This window comes from Aulonocara sp. 'chitande type north' Nkhata Bay, linkage group LG17 (genome assembly GCF_057382095.1).
Source record: "Aulonocara sp. 'chitande type north' Nkhata Bay isolate Kocher_YH1m ecotype deep benthic linkage group LG17, A_spYH_male_GT1.1, whole genome shotgun sequence".
NCBI classification, from domain to species: Eukaryota; Metazoa; Chordata; class Actinopteri; order Cichliformes; family Cichlidae; genus Aulonocara; species Aulonocara sp. 'chitande type north' Nkhata Bay.
In genome coordinates, this window is record NC_141360.1 from 38,018,946 (window position 1) to 38,036,475 (window position 17,530).

At 40.9% G+C, this 17,530-nt stretch overlaps 1 protein-coding gene across 4 annotated transcripts in view; it reads right to left on the reverse strand.

Annotated features, from left to right (window-relative positions):
- The window catches only part of LOC147310539 (kinesin-like protein KIF21A), a 45,087-nt gene extending 32,947 nt beyond the window's left edge, over nt 1-12,140 (reverse strand). For all 4 annotated transcript variants that reach the window (XM_086268070.1, XM_086268072.1, XM_086268071.1 and 1 more), the window contains exon 1: nt 11,721-12,140. In XM_086268070.1, the coding sequence (XP_086124196.1) occupies nt 11,721-11,767 (47 nt within the window). In that variant the 5' untranslated portion in view covers nt 11,768-12,140. The remainder of the gene's footprint in view (nt 1-11,720) is intronic.
- Between the last annotated feature and the right edge of the window lie 5,390 nt (nt 12,141-17,530).

Sequence of the window (17,530 nt, forward strand, 5' to 3'; positions counted from 1 at the left end):
GTACGCCTCTTTAAGCCAGCAGGTGCACAAGTTGTGTTTTTCCGTTATTTGTGTGTGTGTGTGTGTGTGTGTGTGTGTGTGTGTGTAGACTAGCTTGTGTAATATGTTCCTAATAGCCTTGGGCAAAGGGAAGAACAAGGAGGTACAGAAATGACACAAGGAGAGAAAGTAGATCCTAAGTACAGAGCGAACCCTCCAGCCACAACGAGCAGCTACTGCTTTAACTCACCACAACACAGCACGGCTGCATTTTTAGTAACAGCCTCTATTGTCTAGCAGCTCGTCTTGAGATCTAGAGCCAATTCATTGGGTCACTCTCTTCAGTGTGCTGAGAGAGTCAAAGAGTCAGTCGAGAGATTCATCTGTACAAGAAATTCATTGTTAAAATGTGGGACGTGTGCACAGATGAAATGGTCAGGTTACATCCAAAAAACCCTCCAAGTTAAAGCCGATAATTTGGGTTGAATTTAAACATCTTTTGAAACAGCTGTAAAGCATTAAAATTGAAGGTGCAGTTAAATGTAACTACAAGAATACCATACACCAGAAGGACATCTATCCAGCCATCCATCCAGGAGCTTTTTTGGCACAGTTTGGGTCTACTACCTTTACAGATTATGGTCAGTACAAAGAGTTAAATTATTTCTATCCTCATGAGATAGACTTTTCCAAGGTAGTAGTACCCCCATACACAGGATCACAGAATTGCTCAAAGTGTACGACAATGATGTGAATCGCACGGCCTTTGCAGGGGTGAGATTTTAACTCAAAGTCAACCCTTTGAGAGATTTTGGACAGATATACTGTCCTTCTTTGTCATCAAAACACCAAAATGAGGTCATAACTTTTGTACAAATGCCGTTCTGTCCCTCTGGTAGTGAATGTTTGTAAAGCTCTTAACCCTCACATTTGGCATTGTCAGGGTAAACATTTGTTTGCCTTTCTCTATTTTAATATCTTGTTTAAAATAGATTATCACTGTCAAAGGATCAAGCTGATAATTTATCGCAGTACAGTAAGAAACATGCATCTCTAGTATGCTTTGCAAGATGATATGTGCTCCACAGTTTTCTCCCACCTCAGACAAAAAAGAAAAAAGATCTTGGGAATTTCCATTCTTTCTCAGTGAACGATGCATTCGTGTCATTTTGCAGAAGCCAATAAAGAAGTATTGTATGAAGCCCACCTTTAATCATTCTTTTCTCTGGAATCTGGTGTGGAAACAACACCAGACAATGGTGGTTGGGGGGGGGGGGGGGGGGGTCGGAAAAGACCGAGTAGGAAAGAAGAAAAAAGAGGGCATTCTGCTGACTCAGGCTTTTTGTTTCCCTCCCTCAAGCTGCCCTTAGATCTGAGGCAGTCCAGTCACAGGGGCATCGCTGCACACCCCTACACGTAAAAGGACCCAAGGTTGTCATGGTAACAGCTAACATGAGTCCACGCAGGCTGCCAAAGGAAAAATGCGACGGGGTCACGGATGAAAGTTCTGACAGCTTCCTGGGTCAAAGATCGCCGGGCAGGAAAGAGGGAAAGGTGGAAGAGGATGGTGGTTATCACCTTGAGAGGCAGCCAGAGAGGGCATATCAGCACACGCACACACACACACACACGCACACACACACACACACACACACACACAGAGGCCTCCAGCACTGATACCGGCTTAATAAAAACATTCCATTTTGACAAGGACAGTTCGGCCCATAATGGCACATGTGGGAGTCACGCGGAAATTCAAGAAGGCAACACAAACACAGCAAGCATGAAACAAGCAGGACAGTTTTGAAATGAAGCTACAGTAAACAAATAAATACTAATATTAGGAAAAATCTATACTGAACTAACCTCTGCGCTATTTAGACAGAACTTATTGAATATCAGTAAAAACATGATCACATGACAGAAGCTGGCAGATGGCTTGCAGTATGCTTCTCTTTGTGTCTCAGTTCACTTGAGTTGATTCATGAATATTTATCGTGAATACGCTTGGATGGATGCTGGTCAGAGGAGGCACACACACACACACACACACACACACACACACACACACACACACACACACACACACAGGGAGGTTTTGGTTCACCGCAGCGGACGCACGGGCCTTTGCCCTCAAACATAATCCACAAAGGTCAAAGAGGAGGAGCCAGTAGGCGTCAGACAATCTGGAAAAAGCAGCTGGGTGCTGGTTTCTAACAATACTTGTTTTTATTGTTGTTATAACACAGAAACTTTATTTGGTACCTATGCTTTTTCAATGTCCTGTCTATGTTGAGGACAGTCAGAGCACACGCCACCTGACTACAGCGTAGAGTAAAAACCATGAGGAATTTCTATACTAGATCTTTTTGACAGAAACCCCACTGCCATGATGGACGCAGGTGTTATGAATCACATTAATGGGGGTCCTGTTCCACATGAGCACTGAGCCTTTATTAATGTGATTAGTCACACCTGTGTTTGTCTCCTACTCCAGGTCATAATGGCTGCTGCGAGGAAGGTCAGTGACTGAAAGAGAATATTTGTGGTGATCTAATCTAGCACGATGGTCTTAAATCATCTTTGCACTAACATTAACTCCATCCATCCATCCGCTTATCCTTCCTTAACTCATTTAATAAAAACTAGATTTTGATAACATGGCTACATTTTTGTTGGGTTTTTTTTGTAACCAAGTAAGTAACCAACTCATGGACAAGATGCACTGTTTTAAAGCATAGTTTTGGCATTTCTACTAGGTTAAATGGACATCACATATGCAATCCTCAGCGACAACATTAACATCACCTACCAAATATTAAAAACGTCCTGCTCATCCACCAAAGCAGCTCTGATCCATTCCTTCAGGTGGGTTAAAGCCACTGGATGTGGCTTGTTTCAGTGCATTCTAATGATGCACTATCAGATTGGGATGTGAAATATTTGAAGGCCATCTTAACACATTTTACTCTTATTTCTGAGCAGTTTCTGCAGGGTGGTGGGTGACGTTGCACTGTTTCCCACACACAGACTTTAATAGAGCGGGATGATTTATGGCTGCAGTTAGATTTTTTTTTAAATTTTCCATCACTGAACAATCCACTTGCGGTCAATCCCCAGAAAGTCTCTCTTCCCATGGTGGGACAGACTCCAGATCCACTGCAGATGGACTACAGTTGGCTATGGCAGCCCCTTCTTCTTTAGAACTGGTTTATGTGCTGCTTTACCAAAATCAGTGGGGCTGCATGATGCTGCTGCTTTTGGAAGTTAAAGTTGGCGTCCACTGACAGAGAAACTGTAAAGACTGGAGAGGCAGCTGACTGTTGCTTATTTACTGGAATAAGGCATTTATTACGAGTAACGAGAAGGTCAAAGTTACTCACGTTACCTGTTAGAAGTTTTAAGGTTATGGCTGTATTTTGTCCAAACTGTTGGCTCAATAGGTGCTGCCTAAGTTTATATAGCTTCTTGGTGCATTCAAAATAAGTACATTATTTTAAAGTATTCACTCAAGCCCATCTAATTAATGAGGAAAAGCTATCTGCTGTGGATTCCAAAGTGACTACGAAACCTGAAACCTCACTGCTCACCACTTCTGCCTGTAGGCTTTGAATTTTTAAAGCTGCGCCTCGAGGACATCGACAATCTAATTAGATCTCTTGGCCGGCTCCTTCGGGCTGACTTTGTAAAATCAATTATTTCTCAGATAAATCATTAAGGTTTTGCATGATTTTTTGTGCACCATTGTGCCCAAACATGCACACACAGATGGGCTGTTACATAAGAAGATAGATCTTACACATGGGGATAGGCCAGTAAACACTTTGTATTTGCTAAATCACCCAACATTGTACCACTGAAGTGCCCCATCTGTATGCTGTCAGGTGTGGAAAATTTTTTTTTAAAACCACAAAGGAAAGAACAGCAAACACATCTTAAGATCCATCAACAAAGCACATTCTCTTTTAAAGAACAAATTGATTTTATGTTATATCATCTTTCCAGTAATAAATCAAGGAGACACAAGAACACCCTGTTAGATCTTCTGTTAGATCTCCAGATGTCTTTCTTTCTTGTTCTTTTCTGTTACCACTCAAAAAAAGAAAAAAGAAGAGATGATAAAAGTGCATTTCATCACTTTGGACCGTATGGGACGGGGGATTAGGCGCTCGCTCACAGACAGCATTAGCCACGCAGGCTGAGGCAGGTAGAGGTTGGCAACCTGCTGGCTGATTACTGGAGACACACAGATGAAGCTAACTAGACTGTTACAGGAGCTGGGAGAAAGCTGGCAGTCAAAATGTTTCAGAGGTAAGAATCACAGTTCACCACAACATTTCAAAATAATTAGAATGTTGCCACGGCGATTAATGAGCTGAAAACATCAACGCGAAGCTGTGGTTGAATGTTCAAAGACGTGAAATGAGCCGTTCAGGTGTGACCTGCAAGTGACTGTCTGTGAAAATTAATCAAAGACGGGACATTTTCTAAAGGTTTCGTATTAATCAGCAACACAAAAAAAGAAACAGGTGTGACAACTTAAGAAAAGTATGCAGACTTTATAATGACAATTTGTATTTCGTTCATATTGGTTATCACAGGAAATTCAAAGCTTTTTTAAGTTGGAGGTTTTGTTTCTTCTGTCTCGTCTTCATGTTGTTTTAACAGCTAGGTGTGAGGCAGCCACGTGACAATAACACGATTAGCAAAAGAAACACGAGGCTGAGCGACTTGCTGAGAGTTATGTTTAGCATTAACGGTGGATTTTCATTCTTGGGAAAAGTACAGTAAATTTGCACATCTGCCTACTAAGAGCTCAGTTCAACTGCTGCACTGTATGTTTTTGAATTCTAACATATGTATTCATATTCAGTAATTACTCTGGCTGCCAAAAAATAAATAATTCTTACAATTTCTACATTGCCACATCACAACAGTCCCTTCAAAGCAGTTTATATTATAAAGTAGCTGCAGGAATTTCAAGGGTGCCGAGCCGGATCTCCAATTAACTGAGTCTGGCTTCTAAAGCAACAAACAGACTACAATTATTATTTTTATCATTACTACTAAAGGAGGCCGAGGATTAACTAAACATTTGCAACCCAGTATACCCATACGGAAAAGAAATAGTAAAAACTTATATGTGATTACTCATGAAAGTGGCCACTTTCGCATTACTTTCATACATTGTTTTAGTAAGTATCCAAAACATACAAGTTTCATTATATAATTTTTCAAGGGATCTTATATCTGTTTTCACACTTATATGCTTTTCATACAAGTTTCACACAAGACAGATACAAACTTTATAAGATTTATATATATCTTTTCCATATGGGTAATGCCAAAGTGTACAATAGCAGCCCATTCCCAGCTAGGGCTGTTCGATATAACGATATAAAAACGTCTATCGTTTCATTTTACGCTATCGTTTGTTTCGTGGTGTCGCAAAATAAACTGTTTACGGCAATATTTTTTCATCGTTTTCATGGTCACTGTAGTGGCTATATTAATTACTTAAAGTTCTCTTTTTCTCTTATATTTAATATAACCACACTACGGACGGACAAGCGCCTGTTTTTATGCGTTGTCGTTAGCAACAACGACGGTAAAACCATCGCGTGTCCGCTTGTTTATTTTCCACATAAACCTTTCACAATAAAGCTCAAGATCCTGTTGAGACTTTTCAAAATAAACTGAATGACGTGAAAGAGGATGCAGAGTGTTTACGGATGAAAAGCAACAAAGAGCCGTCAGGTGCTAAAAAATAAACCTTAGACTCAAACGTTAGAACAGGCTTTTCCCCGCAGCACGCCGTGTAATAAATACTCACAAAGAAAATGGCAGCCGTTACAACTTATGTCTAAAAATTTATCATTTCATGCATCGGTTAAAACACTCGACTCCAGGTACACGTCACCCAGCTGGAAACACCTCACGTAAGTCGAGCTGCCCGAGATTCACAGAATTTACAGAAAATGTTACATTTTTGTGATTTATATAAGATAAGATAGAACTTTATTAATCCCTCGGGTGGGTTCCTCTAGGAAATTCGGTTTCCAATAGCACAGCACCGACAGAAGTTACAGAATGTGAGCAGAATACCATATATACACATTAGGGGTGCAATGATACACAAAATTCACGGTTCGGTTCGGTTCGATACTTTGGTGTCACGGTTCGATATTTTTTCGATACAAAAAAAATGTTCATGCCTTTTTAATTTGTCATTTATTAAAATTATAAATATATATTTTAACACAAAAGTACAGTTTTTAAATTTAACCCTAACCCTTGTGCGTGTTGTTTTTTAGCTCGTCATATTGCAGCCACAGAAATTCTTTTGTCCATGAAACCATAAAGCTGCACTTTCTTTTTGCCTTATAGTCTGATTTGTCATAACTTCTCCGTTTTGTGGTAAGCTTTTCTTTGGCTGTCACTTCTTCACCCTGACCTGTCTTATTTGGCTCAGCAGAACTAAAATATATATCTGTCTGTGAAGGTTCTCAGTCATCCAGGTCATCGTAGTGAAATATATATCCTGCCGCACTCACATAAGCTCAGCGATTCTCTGCGCGATCAACCTCTCACATGTTTAAGCTGCGGGAGATTTCACTTGTCATGTTTGCATAGTAAGCTAACAATTAATAAGACGATGTCAGAGGAATTGGTGCGCAAATTATCATCACTCACAGATCAGTGCTGTCGCTCTCTATACACAGTTCGCGCAATTGCAAAGTGAAAGCAAAAAACACAAGCGCAAATTCAAACACGATTTCAATATGTCACATATTGACAGTGGCTCACCGATGCCAATGACATAATTACCCAGCTACATTTCTGAAAGAATGCAAAAGCATTGACATATATTCTTCCTTCCTACAATAGCCCGACAGGCAGGGCAGAGATAGCCCCGGGACGTCGGGCTAGCGATATTGCGAGCCCTGTATCTGATTGAGGAATCACTCATCTTTGGAAAAGAGAGTTTATTACAGAGAAATGTCTCTTTCCAAAATAAAAGCTATACTATCCGCTTCTTCTGGGCTATATTCTCAGCAGCATATTAAACATATCAGGTCTCCATAAGGAGAATCCTGTGCTAACAGCTGTCTAAATGACTCGGCTAAAGTTTGTAGCATGCATGCTTGTTGTTTTTGTCTTTGCACTAGGATGATGTCGGTGTAAATGTGCAGTCATATTCGTTGTGTTCCCACTAGTGCTTTCAGGTTAATCTCGTTGAAATAACCTTAACGCCACAACACGGCAAATCTCCGTTAACGAGCTACCCTATACAGAGGGGCTAGACGGCCAACACGTTAACGAGCTAACTGCGCTAACACACTAGCTCCCACCCATGTAATTGAGCATTGCATGGCACATCCAACATACTGTTTTACTTTAGTCCATGACTCGCTTACCTTCAGGGTCATACGTCACATGAAAACCAAAATAATTCCAAACGCCAGATCTGAATGAGGGTGGGGAGGTCCACTTCTGTCTCGCTAGCTTGCCCTGCGCTCTTCCTTCTGCCCATGCTGTCTGTGTTGAGTGCTCAGTGAATCTGCGTTCGACTACTCCGCCTAGGCTGCACTCTCGAGCCTAGGCGGAGTAGTCAAATGCAGATTCACTGAGCGCTCAACACAGACAGCATCGTCAGAAGGAAAGTTGATAAAATAAATTACAAATTTTGTATTGTTCTTTTTTTTTTCTCCCCTTTGGTTTTCTTTCTTTCTCTCCCCCTCTTTCTTTCATTCTTTCCCCCTGTCCTATCCCACAGTCATGTCTGTCCCGTTTGCAACTGAAAATAAAATAAATTCATAATTATAATAAAGGTCAATCAAATGGACCAATATGATGATCCACTTAAAATAAATCCTCTTGGCATCTTTCTTGGCCTCAAGACAACAATTCTGACGGCTATAGATCCAAACGGGACACAAAAAAAAAAAAAAAAAATTGAAAAAAAATTGAAAAAAAAAAAATTGAATTGTTCGATACATATGCGTACCGAACCGAAAGCACTGTATCGAACGGTTCAATATCGATATGAATATCGTTGCACCCCTAATACACATATATAAATACAGAGACATATAAATAAAGAGTATACAAAAGGGATAAATAGAATAAATAGGAATAAGAATACAAGGGAATTGGTTATTATTAACAAAAAGTATTACACAGTGAAAAGGCACTACAGCTTAGTTGTAGTGCCTTCGTTATTGGGACGATAGATGTCTTATATTGGGATATGAGATTTTGGTCATAACACACAGCCCTATTCCCAGCCCACTCCTGAGGCGTAATATACCGACGGTTTGTCAAGTCCGGTCACCTTTCGTGCCGGGTTATGGATGAAATCCAGTAGAATGATCCTCCCGCGGTAATACACGTTCCAGCCCTGTATTCCGCCATAACCATAACCTTATCCCTAATGTTAACCACAACTTTAATGAAGTTAAATCGCTTTGGAAAACACTAGCTAAGTAAAATGAACGTACACGTGTAGATTGATTCCAAACGGTTCTCATTTTTCCGATCTCATAATATAGGAACATGTTGGGTTCCTGGAAGCGTAATATACCGACGATTTGTCACCTAGCGTAAAATGTTACGCTTTGGGAGTGAGAACGCGTTGACAATAGACCCCGTGTAATGCAGCAGTCCCCAACCTTTTTTGCACCACGGACCGGTTTATATCCGACAATATTTTTACGGACTGCCATTTAAGGTGCCGTGAATAAATGCAACAAAATAAAACCAGTACCAGTACCCCCAAAAACGAACATTTATTCATAACACTCGGGAAAAGACCCAGGGGAACGGAGTTAACAATAAAAACAATGAAACCCCCCCCCCATAAAAAACCCATCAATTTTACACCTGAACCTCAACCTTCGCGGCCCGGCACGAAAAGACTCACGGACCGGTACCGGTCCATGGCGCGGGGGTTAGGGACTGCTGGTGTAATGGACACAGATGAAGAAGTTGCAGTAACTTGCAGTACCAGCAGAGGGAGATATTTTATTTCAACCCAACATAAAAATAATTGTGGGACAGCATTTAAAGAGACATTAGTAACACTTTTACATGTAAATATACATTAGCCACCTGGCTTAATCGTTTCAGGTGTAGAACAATGTTGGAATGTACCTTATACCTTCCTTGGTCTCCCTGGTCTTCCTTAGCTTTAAATATATTGTCTCCCCGTGTTGGTACTGCAGTGAAGTGAAGATTACACTATGTAATAAGTCGTTAGCTAAAGGTTTGTGACTAATTTTGAGTTATTATCTCAAAATTTCAACTGAACTGAAAATTTCAAGTTATTTAAACTCTATTTTCAATTTCAAGTTTTCTCCTAAGCTTGAGTTGGTAAGCTGGTTGGTAAACTCAAAACTTTTAAGTTTGACCTACGAACAAGAAAAATACTTTTTTCAGTGATGGAAACGAGCTTCCGAATAGAAATCTCAACAATGACGGTTTGTGCTAGCATGTTAGCGCACAAAAGGCCATTTAAAGCCATATATCAGTGTTCTTGTTGGAGGTATGTTCAAGATTCATTGCCCTTTCAGTTCTGCTTTGGTGAACACAAAAATCCGGTCTGGCACTTGCTTAATATGCTGGTAGGATTCAGCAATATTATCAGAGGACCGTTCAACAAGAGCTCTGTTCACCAATCCCACACCAAACAGCCAACAAGGAGTATTAGCAGCCAGCTAGTTAACACAGTGGAATATTAACTAGCTAGCAACTTGTCTTTAGGCTGTTTGTGGACACGCAAGTTAGCAGCTAGCTAGTAAACATGATTTACTAGCTGTTTGGTGCTAGACACATAGCATGTGGCTGGATTATTATCAGTTTAGTTAAAATTACCCCACTGCTCTGAAAGGCAACAGTGCCAAGAAGAACACAGTAAATCCAAATAATAAAATGTTTCACGGAGCTGATTCTAACTAAAGGGCTGGGTTGTAATTCATGAAGAGTTAGCCACTTTCATAACCCATATGGCAGGGGTATTGAACTCCAGGCCTTGAGGGCCAGTGTCCTGCAGGTTTTAGCTATCACCCTAGGTCAACACACCTGAATCAAATGATTAGTTCATTACCAGGCTTCTGGAGAACTTCAAGACATGTCAAGGAGGTCATTTAGCCATTTAAATCAACTGTGTTGGATCAAGGACACACCTAAAACGTGCAGGACTCCGGCCCTCAAGGCCTCGAGTTTGACATCTGTGCCATATGGTCATCAGACTTATGGTTTAAGTAAAAATATTAGGCCAACATAAAACGTCATGTTTAAGCATTAGACCTTTTATAAGTTCATCAAAATAGCCTGTCGCTCTTCTCACACTTACAATTCAGACTCACAATACTAGGATACCCCCCCAAGTGCAATTTAGTCTAGTTTTGAACTTAACTAAAGTTGTATTCATGTACTTACACTGAGAAAAATGAAACATGCCTCTAAATTCATCTAACCAAATACATAAGAAGAGACATAAATATGTGTGCCATAGCATTCTTCGTGAGAATAGAGGTTACTTACGTCAAAGAAGTAAAGAAAATCAAACAAATCATGAACAAACTTACAGATGAAAACCTAAACCAATGAAAAGCCTTTTTGTCTGACCTTCAATAGGACAACAGACCAACAAACACAACAAAGGCGCTTTAAATAATTACTGCACCTGACCTTTCTAACAAGATACAAAAGCAGGTAGGACAAAAACATGCAGATCTTTATTTGCCACACATCAAACAGCCTGCGTATGCGGCTCAGGCTGTTTTGTGTGTTCACATTAAGCTAAGACAGGAAGCCAGACAAATGCAATGTTCCAATATGAATTGAATCTTATTATTAAAGAGAGCAGCAGAGCATGTGATTGGGGGGTGAGGTGGGGTGGGGGTGTACAGACAGATAGACAGATTATTTATTATCCATGAAGAAGAGAGAGAGAGCTTGTAAACTGAGCTGGCTCAGTAAACAAGAGTTCTGGGTCAAAGTCTGAATGCACAACAAGGAGCGAGAGGGACGAGGAGAAACGTGAGAGGGACGGGAGCTTTTTGTCCTCTCCTCCAACGAGATCACATGACAGTTCAGGTTTTTAATCCAAACACACACACACACACAGACACACATTCCCATGCAAGTGGCTTCCAACATTATACTGGTGTCTTTATTGATTTGTTGTATTGTGACCAGATGACGGCTATCTCAGTGTGTGTGCTGTGTAAGTGACAGGACAGGACTGGCCTCAGGGACAAGGGTCAGAGCAGCATGATACAGCGAATGCGCGCGCACACACACGGAGTAACGCACAAAAGCAAGGCGAAATATCACAATGAGTGACTGCAAGGGGCTCAAATGCACCTGCATTTCTGAGAAGTGAGTGCATCCTTTGAAATCGTGTGGCTCACTCTTACTACAGGTGCAGTCTTCAAGGGAAGAAGCGGAAGGCCTAATCCCTCAGACACATATGGCATCCTCATTCATAAATCCAGTACAAAGCATGCAGGTATTAACAAGAGCAGCTCATGTAATCGAGAGCTATATTTGCTTTGCACACCATGCAAGAAAACTGCAGCAGCTCCTGCCAGCCAGCTTCAAAATAAAAGCAGGTTTAGTAAAGGAGTATTGTTGTTTTAGGAGAGCCCAGTCAAAATAAAAGCAGGAGTAACATGTGCATGGTCCCAAGCAGGTGTAACACGAGAGCATCTCAGGAGAGGCGTCTGCATCCTTACCTCAGGGCGACGCGCACCGAGCTCTCATCCGGCCCGCTGCTGCTCATGGTGGCACGGGAGGCTGGCCCGAAACAGCCCGCTTAAATATAGCTCAGTTTCGCTTTTTTTTTCTTTTCCCTTTATCCTCTTAGACGGGAGAGCGTCGCGGTCTCCCTCCCTCCCTCCCTGCTCCTCTCAATAAAGCGCTTTCTATCTTGAGCTTCCACCGCGGCCGCCGCTTTCGCCTCACCTCGTCGCCCGCTTGGAAATAAACCCCATTTTAAAGGCTCAATCTATTCTATATGAATAGATTTGGATTCCATGTTCAGGAAAATGTGGCTAAGGATTCAGCCGTGGTCACCTCCTGGGAGGCATCGTCGCTTCCTCCGGCCCGGGTGGAGCGCGCTGTGTGAGTGTGGAGGAGCCGGGATCCGCCTGGCGTGTGATTGCCCTGGACGTAACCAAGCTCCTCCCCCCAGGAGAGCCGTACCAATCCAGGCAGGGGGCAACCTCACACACCAGCAATAATAAAAGTAATAATAATAATAATAACACACTTGTGTCGACTGTCAACTCAGTGAAACTGACTTTATAGTGACATATCGCTAAAAACTCCAGAATATATGCATGGCCTGCAGTCCTTGAAACCCTAAACATGGCGATGTGAAGCGATTTTAAACTTCCACTTAATATAAACCTGGCCTCTTCTGTCTGTGTGTAATAATTAGATGACGTTATAGGGCACAAAATTGAACTTGGCCACGTTGCCATCTACTGGTGAATTCTTATTATTACACCCGTGAACTATAATTCTGAAGATTTGTATTCAACAAAAATTGATCATTTGTATGTCAATATGGAGACTTTTCAAATCCTCATTCAACTTACTCCTCTTTCAACTCTACTTCCACACACATTGACCTACAGACACCTTTTAAACTGTAAAATAAGCCAAGACATTGAACTATTCGGCTTGGATTTATCTTTTCAATGTCTTTTATAGTTTTTCTTCAGTTCCAGTTTAAGTTTAATGCCCCCCCCCCCCGTTTCAGAGTTTATAATGGGTGTCAATGGGATGAAATGTTGGCTGTTTCAGTAAGAAGCTGTTTTGTCCACAGTTTTTGGTCTACAGTCATTATTTTACCCTCAAAACGTGGACTTTTAGAAGCAGTTTTTCAGCAGGTGCATCGCGGCAGATTTAACAGGGCTTTGCCACAGAGCAACAGTATCTCTGTATTTACTCCAGTCCAACTGAAAGCTGTTGTATGTATATACTTTGTCTAAACACTAACACACAATTATTCTTAAAGTAAAACCCACAAAATCTTTAACGATTAAAAACTATTTTGCCTGTTCATTTGATGCCAGTTCCCCTCTTTCTCTGTAATTTACACTCTAATACTCACAGACAGACACACAGAGCAGATATTTGGTAAATATGCTGGTTTTTCATTTGAGATTCTTGAGTTTAGACATTTAAATCAGATTTCTCTCATGATGGTCTGGACCACGTTGTCCCTGATGGAGCAGGAGAAAATGGTCTGGCTTTTCAGTGCTGTAAAAGTTTTGGAGATTCGATCCAAAGTGGCCTTTGTGACACTGATGGAGAGTATGCTCAGCCTTTGGGAGGCCATGTTTAAGAGGGGGCGAGGAGGAAGCTCCCAGAAACTCTGCAGGATGTGGGTAACTATGTCTGTCACTACTTCTTGAGTTGTGAGCATTTTGGAGCTTTGTGCTTCCTGCTGCTTCTCTTTAAGTATCCCAATGTAATTGTGGATATTGCTGAGGAGTTTAGGTTTTCTGAGACAAGAAAAGTGAATTCAGTTGACTGCAATCTGCAATCTACTGACATGTAATGGTGAAATGTTACACGCTGTAACCTTAATGATACTTGAATAGAGGCCAGGTGCTGCTCTGCTTCAGCCTGTTCAGTCTGCACATGCAGTCTGTGTAATATGTGAATAAAAATAAAAGAAATTAAATGAAATGAAACACACAAAACAGTTAAAGATTAAAAACTATTTTACCTTTTCAACTGGTGCCAGTTCCCCTCTTTCTCTGTATGTCACTCACTCTGTGATACTCACATACAGACACACACAGAGCACATATTCTGCAAATGTTCTGATTCTTGAGTTTAGACATTTAACATCCATAATTCCGCTCTTCCAGTGATTTAAAGAATATGAGCTTTCAATATTCATTCTAACTTTTTTGGGTCAGTTGTTCTAATGAACATTTTAAAGACGTTCAGCAACTTTCCAAATTTGAAAGAACTTCTTCTGGGTGAACATCAGTTTTCAACAGTTCTGCACTTTGGCTTTCAGGTGAATGATTCAGTGTATTTCACCTCATTCAACAAGCTTTTCAACAAGGATTCAGCAATTACAAAAATGAACTCAAACCTTTTATCTATCAGCATTCAGGCTGCATTTTCTTTAGTAAATGCATTCTTTGGTTGTATATGCAATGTACTCTGTCTATTTGCTACATTAGTGTGTCCATCTACAGCCCCTTTCACTATGTACTTGTGCAACATGGAACATGACTCATTATTTCCCATTTATGTATCACTTTTGAACATGACAGTTCATTTTGTTGATAATAAGACAAAAAAAAATGTCTGGGGTGTCTGAAAGATCAACTGGGTGTTGGTTTGACTCATAGGACAGCTTCAGCTGTGGGATTCTCCTGTTTGTATTCAGACACTCACTGCACCCTCTGTTGGAGCCTGACTGACACTGAAGCTTTGGGGAAAATCCCAGTTTGCCGATATTTATACACTGGCTATTATTCTGTATGGTGTATATATACACATTTAGAGCTATATTAGAAGGAACAAAAGAGCAGTAATTATTTATTCAGAAAGTAGGGTTCTCATTGGCCAACAACATGCCAGTCACATGAGAATGCGGTAGCTGCTGTTCTCCTGTAAAGTCCAATTACAAAATACCACGATAGCACTGTTGAAAACCACTAAGCAGTGGATGCTGTCACAGTAGCTATATCCATCTTTTCTACTCCCTGTGATTGCCGATAATTGCCTAGAATTACATTTTCACAATATTTCTAAAATTAGAAACATCCTGTCTCACAGAAACTAGAAAACTAGTTTGTGCATGTATTACTTCTTGGCTGGAATACTGTAATTTCTTTATTATCAGGATGTCCTTAAAGCTCCCTGAAAAGCCTTCAGCTGATCCAAAATGCTGCAGCGAGTACTGACAGGTACTAGAATGCGACGGCATGATTCTCCCATACCGGCTTCTTTTCACTGGCTTCCTGTTAAATCCAGAATTCACTTTAAAATTCTTCTTGTCACAAACGAGGTCTTGAATAATCAGTCCTCATCTCTGTCTTCCTCCCCTCATGCTCAACCGGTAACAGCAGATGGCTGCCCATCCCTGATCCTAGTTATGCCAGAGGTTTCTTCCTGTTAAAAGGGAGTTTTTCTTGTTGCTAAGTGCTATTATCATAGGTTTTTTACTTTGCAATATAAAGCGCCTTGAGGCGTCGTTATTTTGTAAGACATAAATAAAACTGAATTGATTTGTTGACAGTTGCATTGATGCTGCTGTACTGGACACATTATGTGATGCTAAAATAACCAAATCGTCTTTTCGTGCACTCCTGACACATTGTCATAATTCCAAAAAGACCAGTATTGCCCAGCCTATATGATTCTCTGACCTGTGCTAAATTTAAAGAACTATTAAAGCTCATCATGTGGTACAAATATCATCATTTATTTAAGTGCTGAAAGCTGGGCTAAACTCAAGCATTTACTTAAAAGCTGAAAAAGAAGCAAGTTCATTTTTCTGAGGTTGCATTATATCGTTTTATTTACAAGAAAATACATCTTCATCTCTCAACATAAAGTGATTTTTGATCAGATGACCTTAATGTCGCTCAAGCTCTCTTGCTGTAAAGGCTTAAAATACACAGACTCCTACACATGTGTCATATGAGATCCCCAAAAGATGACCTGGGCTACTGTTACTGAAAATTATGTCTTTAACATAATTATGTAATAATTCCAAAGCATAGTAATCCCTGGATTTAAGGAAGAATCAATGCATGCTGGTCTGTGGTACACAGCAGCCTAATACAAATCCCACAAAAGTACAACATCATTCTCAAACTTACATATAGTCATCCATCTGCTTTTGACAATGTTGAAAAGATTGAATCTGGCTGCCCTGTAGCCATGGAATAACATGAAAATGGCCTTTCCCATAATTCCAGTTCACATACCACGCTGTACAGCAGCTCTGAAATGTAACACCACATTGTGGCTCTTGTAAAATGAAACAGCATGCACTATTAACACAATTATAAAACGACAAGCTGTTAACAAAGAAGAAACTTGTATGATCCAGCTTCATACATAATCTCTCACTTACATTCAGTCTCTTAATAAACGATGGGGTGAGAAAGGCTGGGAGGGGGTTGGTGGGGGGTATGGGGGGGTTGCACTAGCAAGTAACAGTTCAGTAAACCACTGCAGAGGCCTGCTGTGTCGTGGGGTTGGAAGAAATGATGAGGTCTCATTCACAAGCCAAAAATTCAATGCAGAGAAATGTTCATAGTCAGACCAGGACCAAGGCAACCACAAACACTGTAGCTGCTTTAACTTTTTTGGCCACTTGGGGGCAGCAGAAACATGCTTTGACCACTACACTGTCAGATTATTGCCTTCTCTGTGTTGCTAGTTGCCAGCAGGTGAATTTTACGTCCAGCTGATACCAATGTTCACTATCCTGTCCCCTATCATGCGTTTTCATCAATGAATAACTCCACTCAACAGTAAATGACTGGGTTTAGCCTCAGTTTTGCAGGATGATTGGAAGAAAATGATGCAAAAAAAACCCCCCAAATAAATAAAAATCTGACAAAAGAAGAAGAAGACACCTCATCATTTCTTCTCCTGTCTATTCAAGATGAAATACTGGATTTATCGTCTCACTATGCCTGTGAAAATAGCAGGCACTTCTTTGAGCCGACCTCCTTGTTCCAGTTTTACTCGGCAGACTCTTGTGTCATTCAGCGGATCGTGCGCCTTCCTGTCAACAGAGTCCAAATGAACAAAACGATCGTGTTTCGGGTCAGAAACGTATGCCATCTTGCCGTTTTTGCAAGGCTGTGGTGATGCCCGTGATGCTCTCCCTTACATACCAGAAGAAAACAGTCTCTTTAATAGAGAGAACATCCCAGATAGGACCTTTAGACATTAAAGAAAAGAAGTGACTCAAATCTTCAAAATCCGTTTTTGCTTTCCAGTCACATTTCTTTGGGGTTTTGGGGGGGGTTGTCCCACAGAAACCTGGCAGCTCTCACCCTGAGCAGAGCAGCGCTGCATCTAAATGCTCTGAAGTTCTTTTCTTAAACTGTCCCCCAAAAGCCAAGAGGGGAGGTTTCATTGCTGGCATGTAAGTATGGTAGGGACGCAGCTGGGGCTCAGGCAAATCCTGGCATGTAAACCCAACAATATACATTAAAGGTTCCATAAAAGATTAGATAATGCCTGCTTGCTTATATGCCTAAACTTAGACGTCATTTAGCCATTTTTGTCTGAGGATTCTAAGAAGTCCTTGTGTAGACGGAAATACAGCAGTGCACTTGTTGATGATGTACCTGATTGTCCATGCTCTGAGGCTCTGAACACACATATGGTGGAATGTTAACAAAACAGAGGCGTTTTAACAATATAGTGGTATCGTAATCAGTGAGATGGCTTGGTATCATTAGATTGTGCTAGTTAGTCAGGCATGGAACTGGCACTGTTTGAGGCTTATATCCAGCACAGTGTGACAGTTTCACAGAGAAGTCCA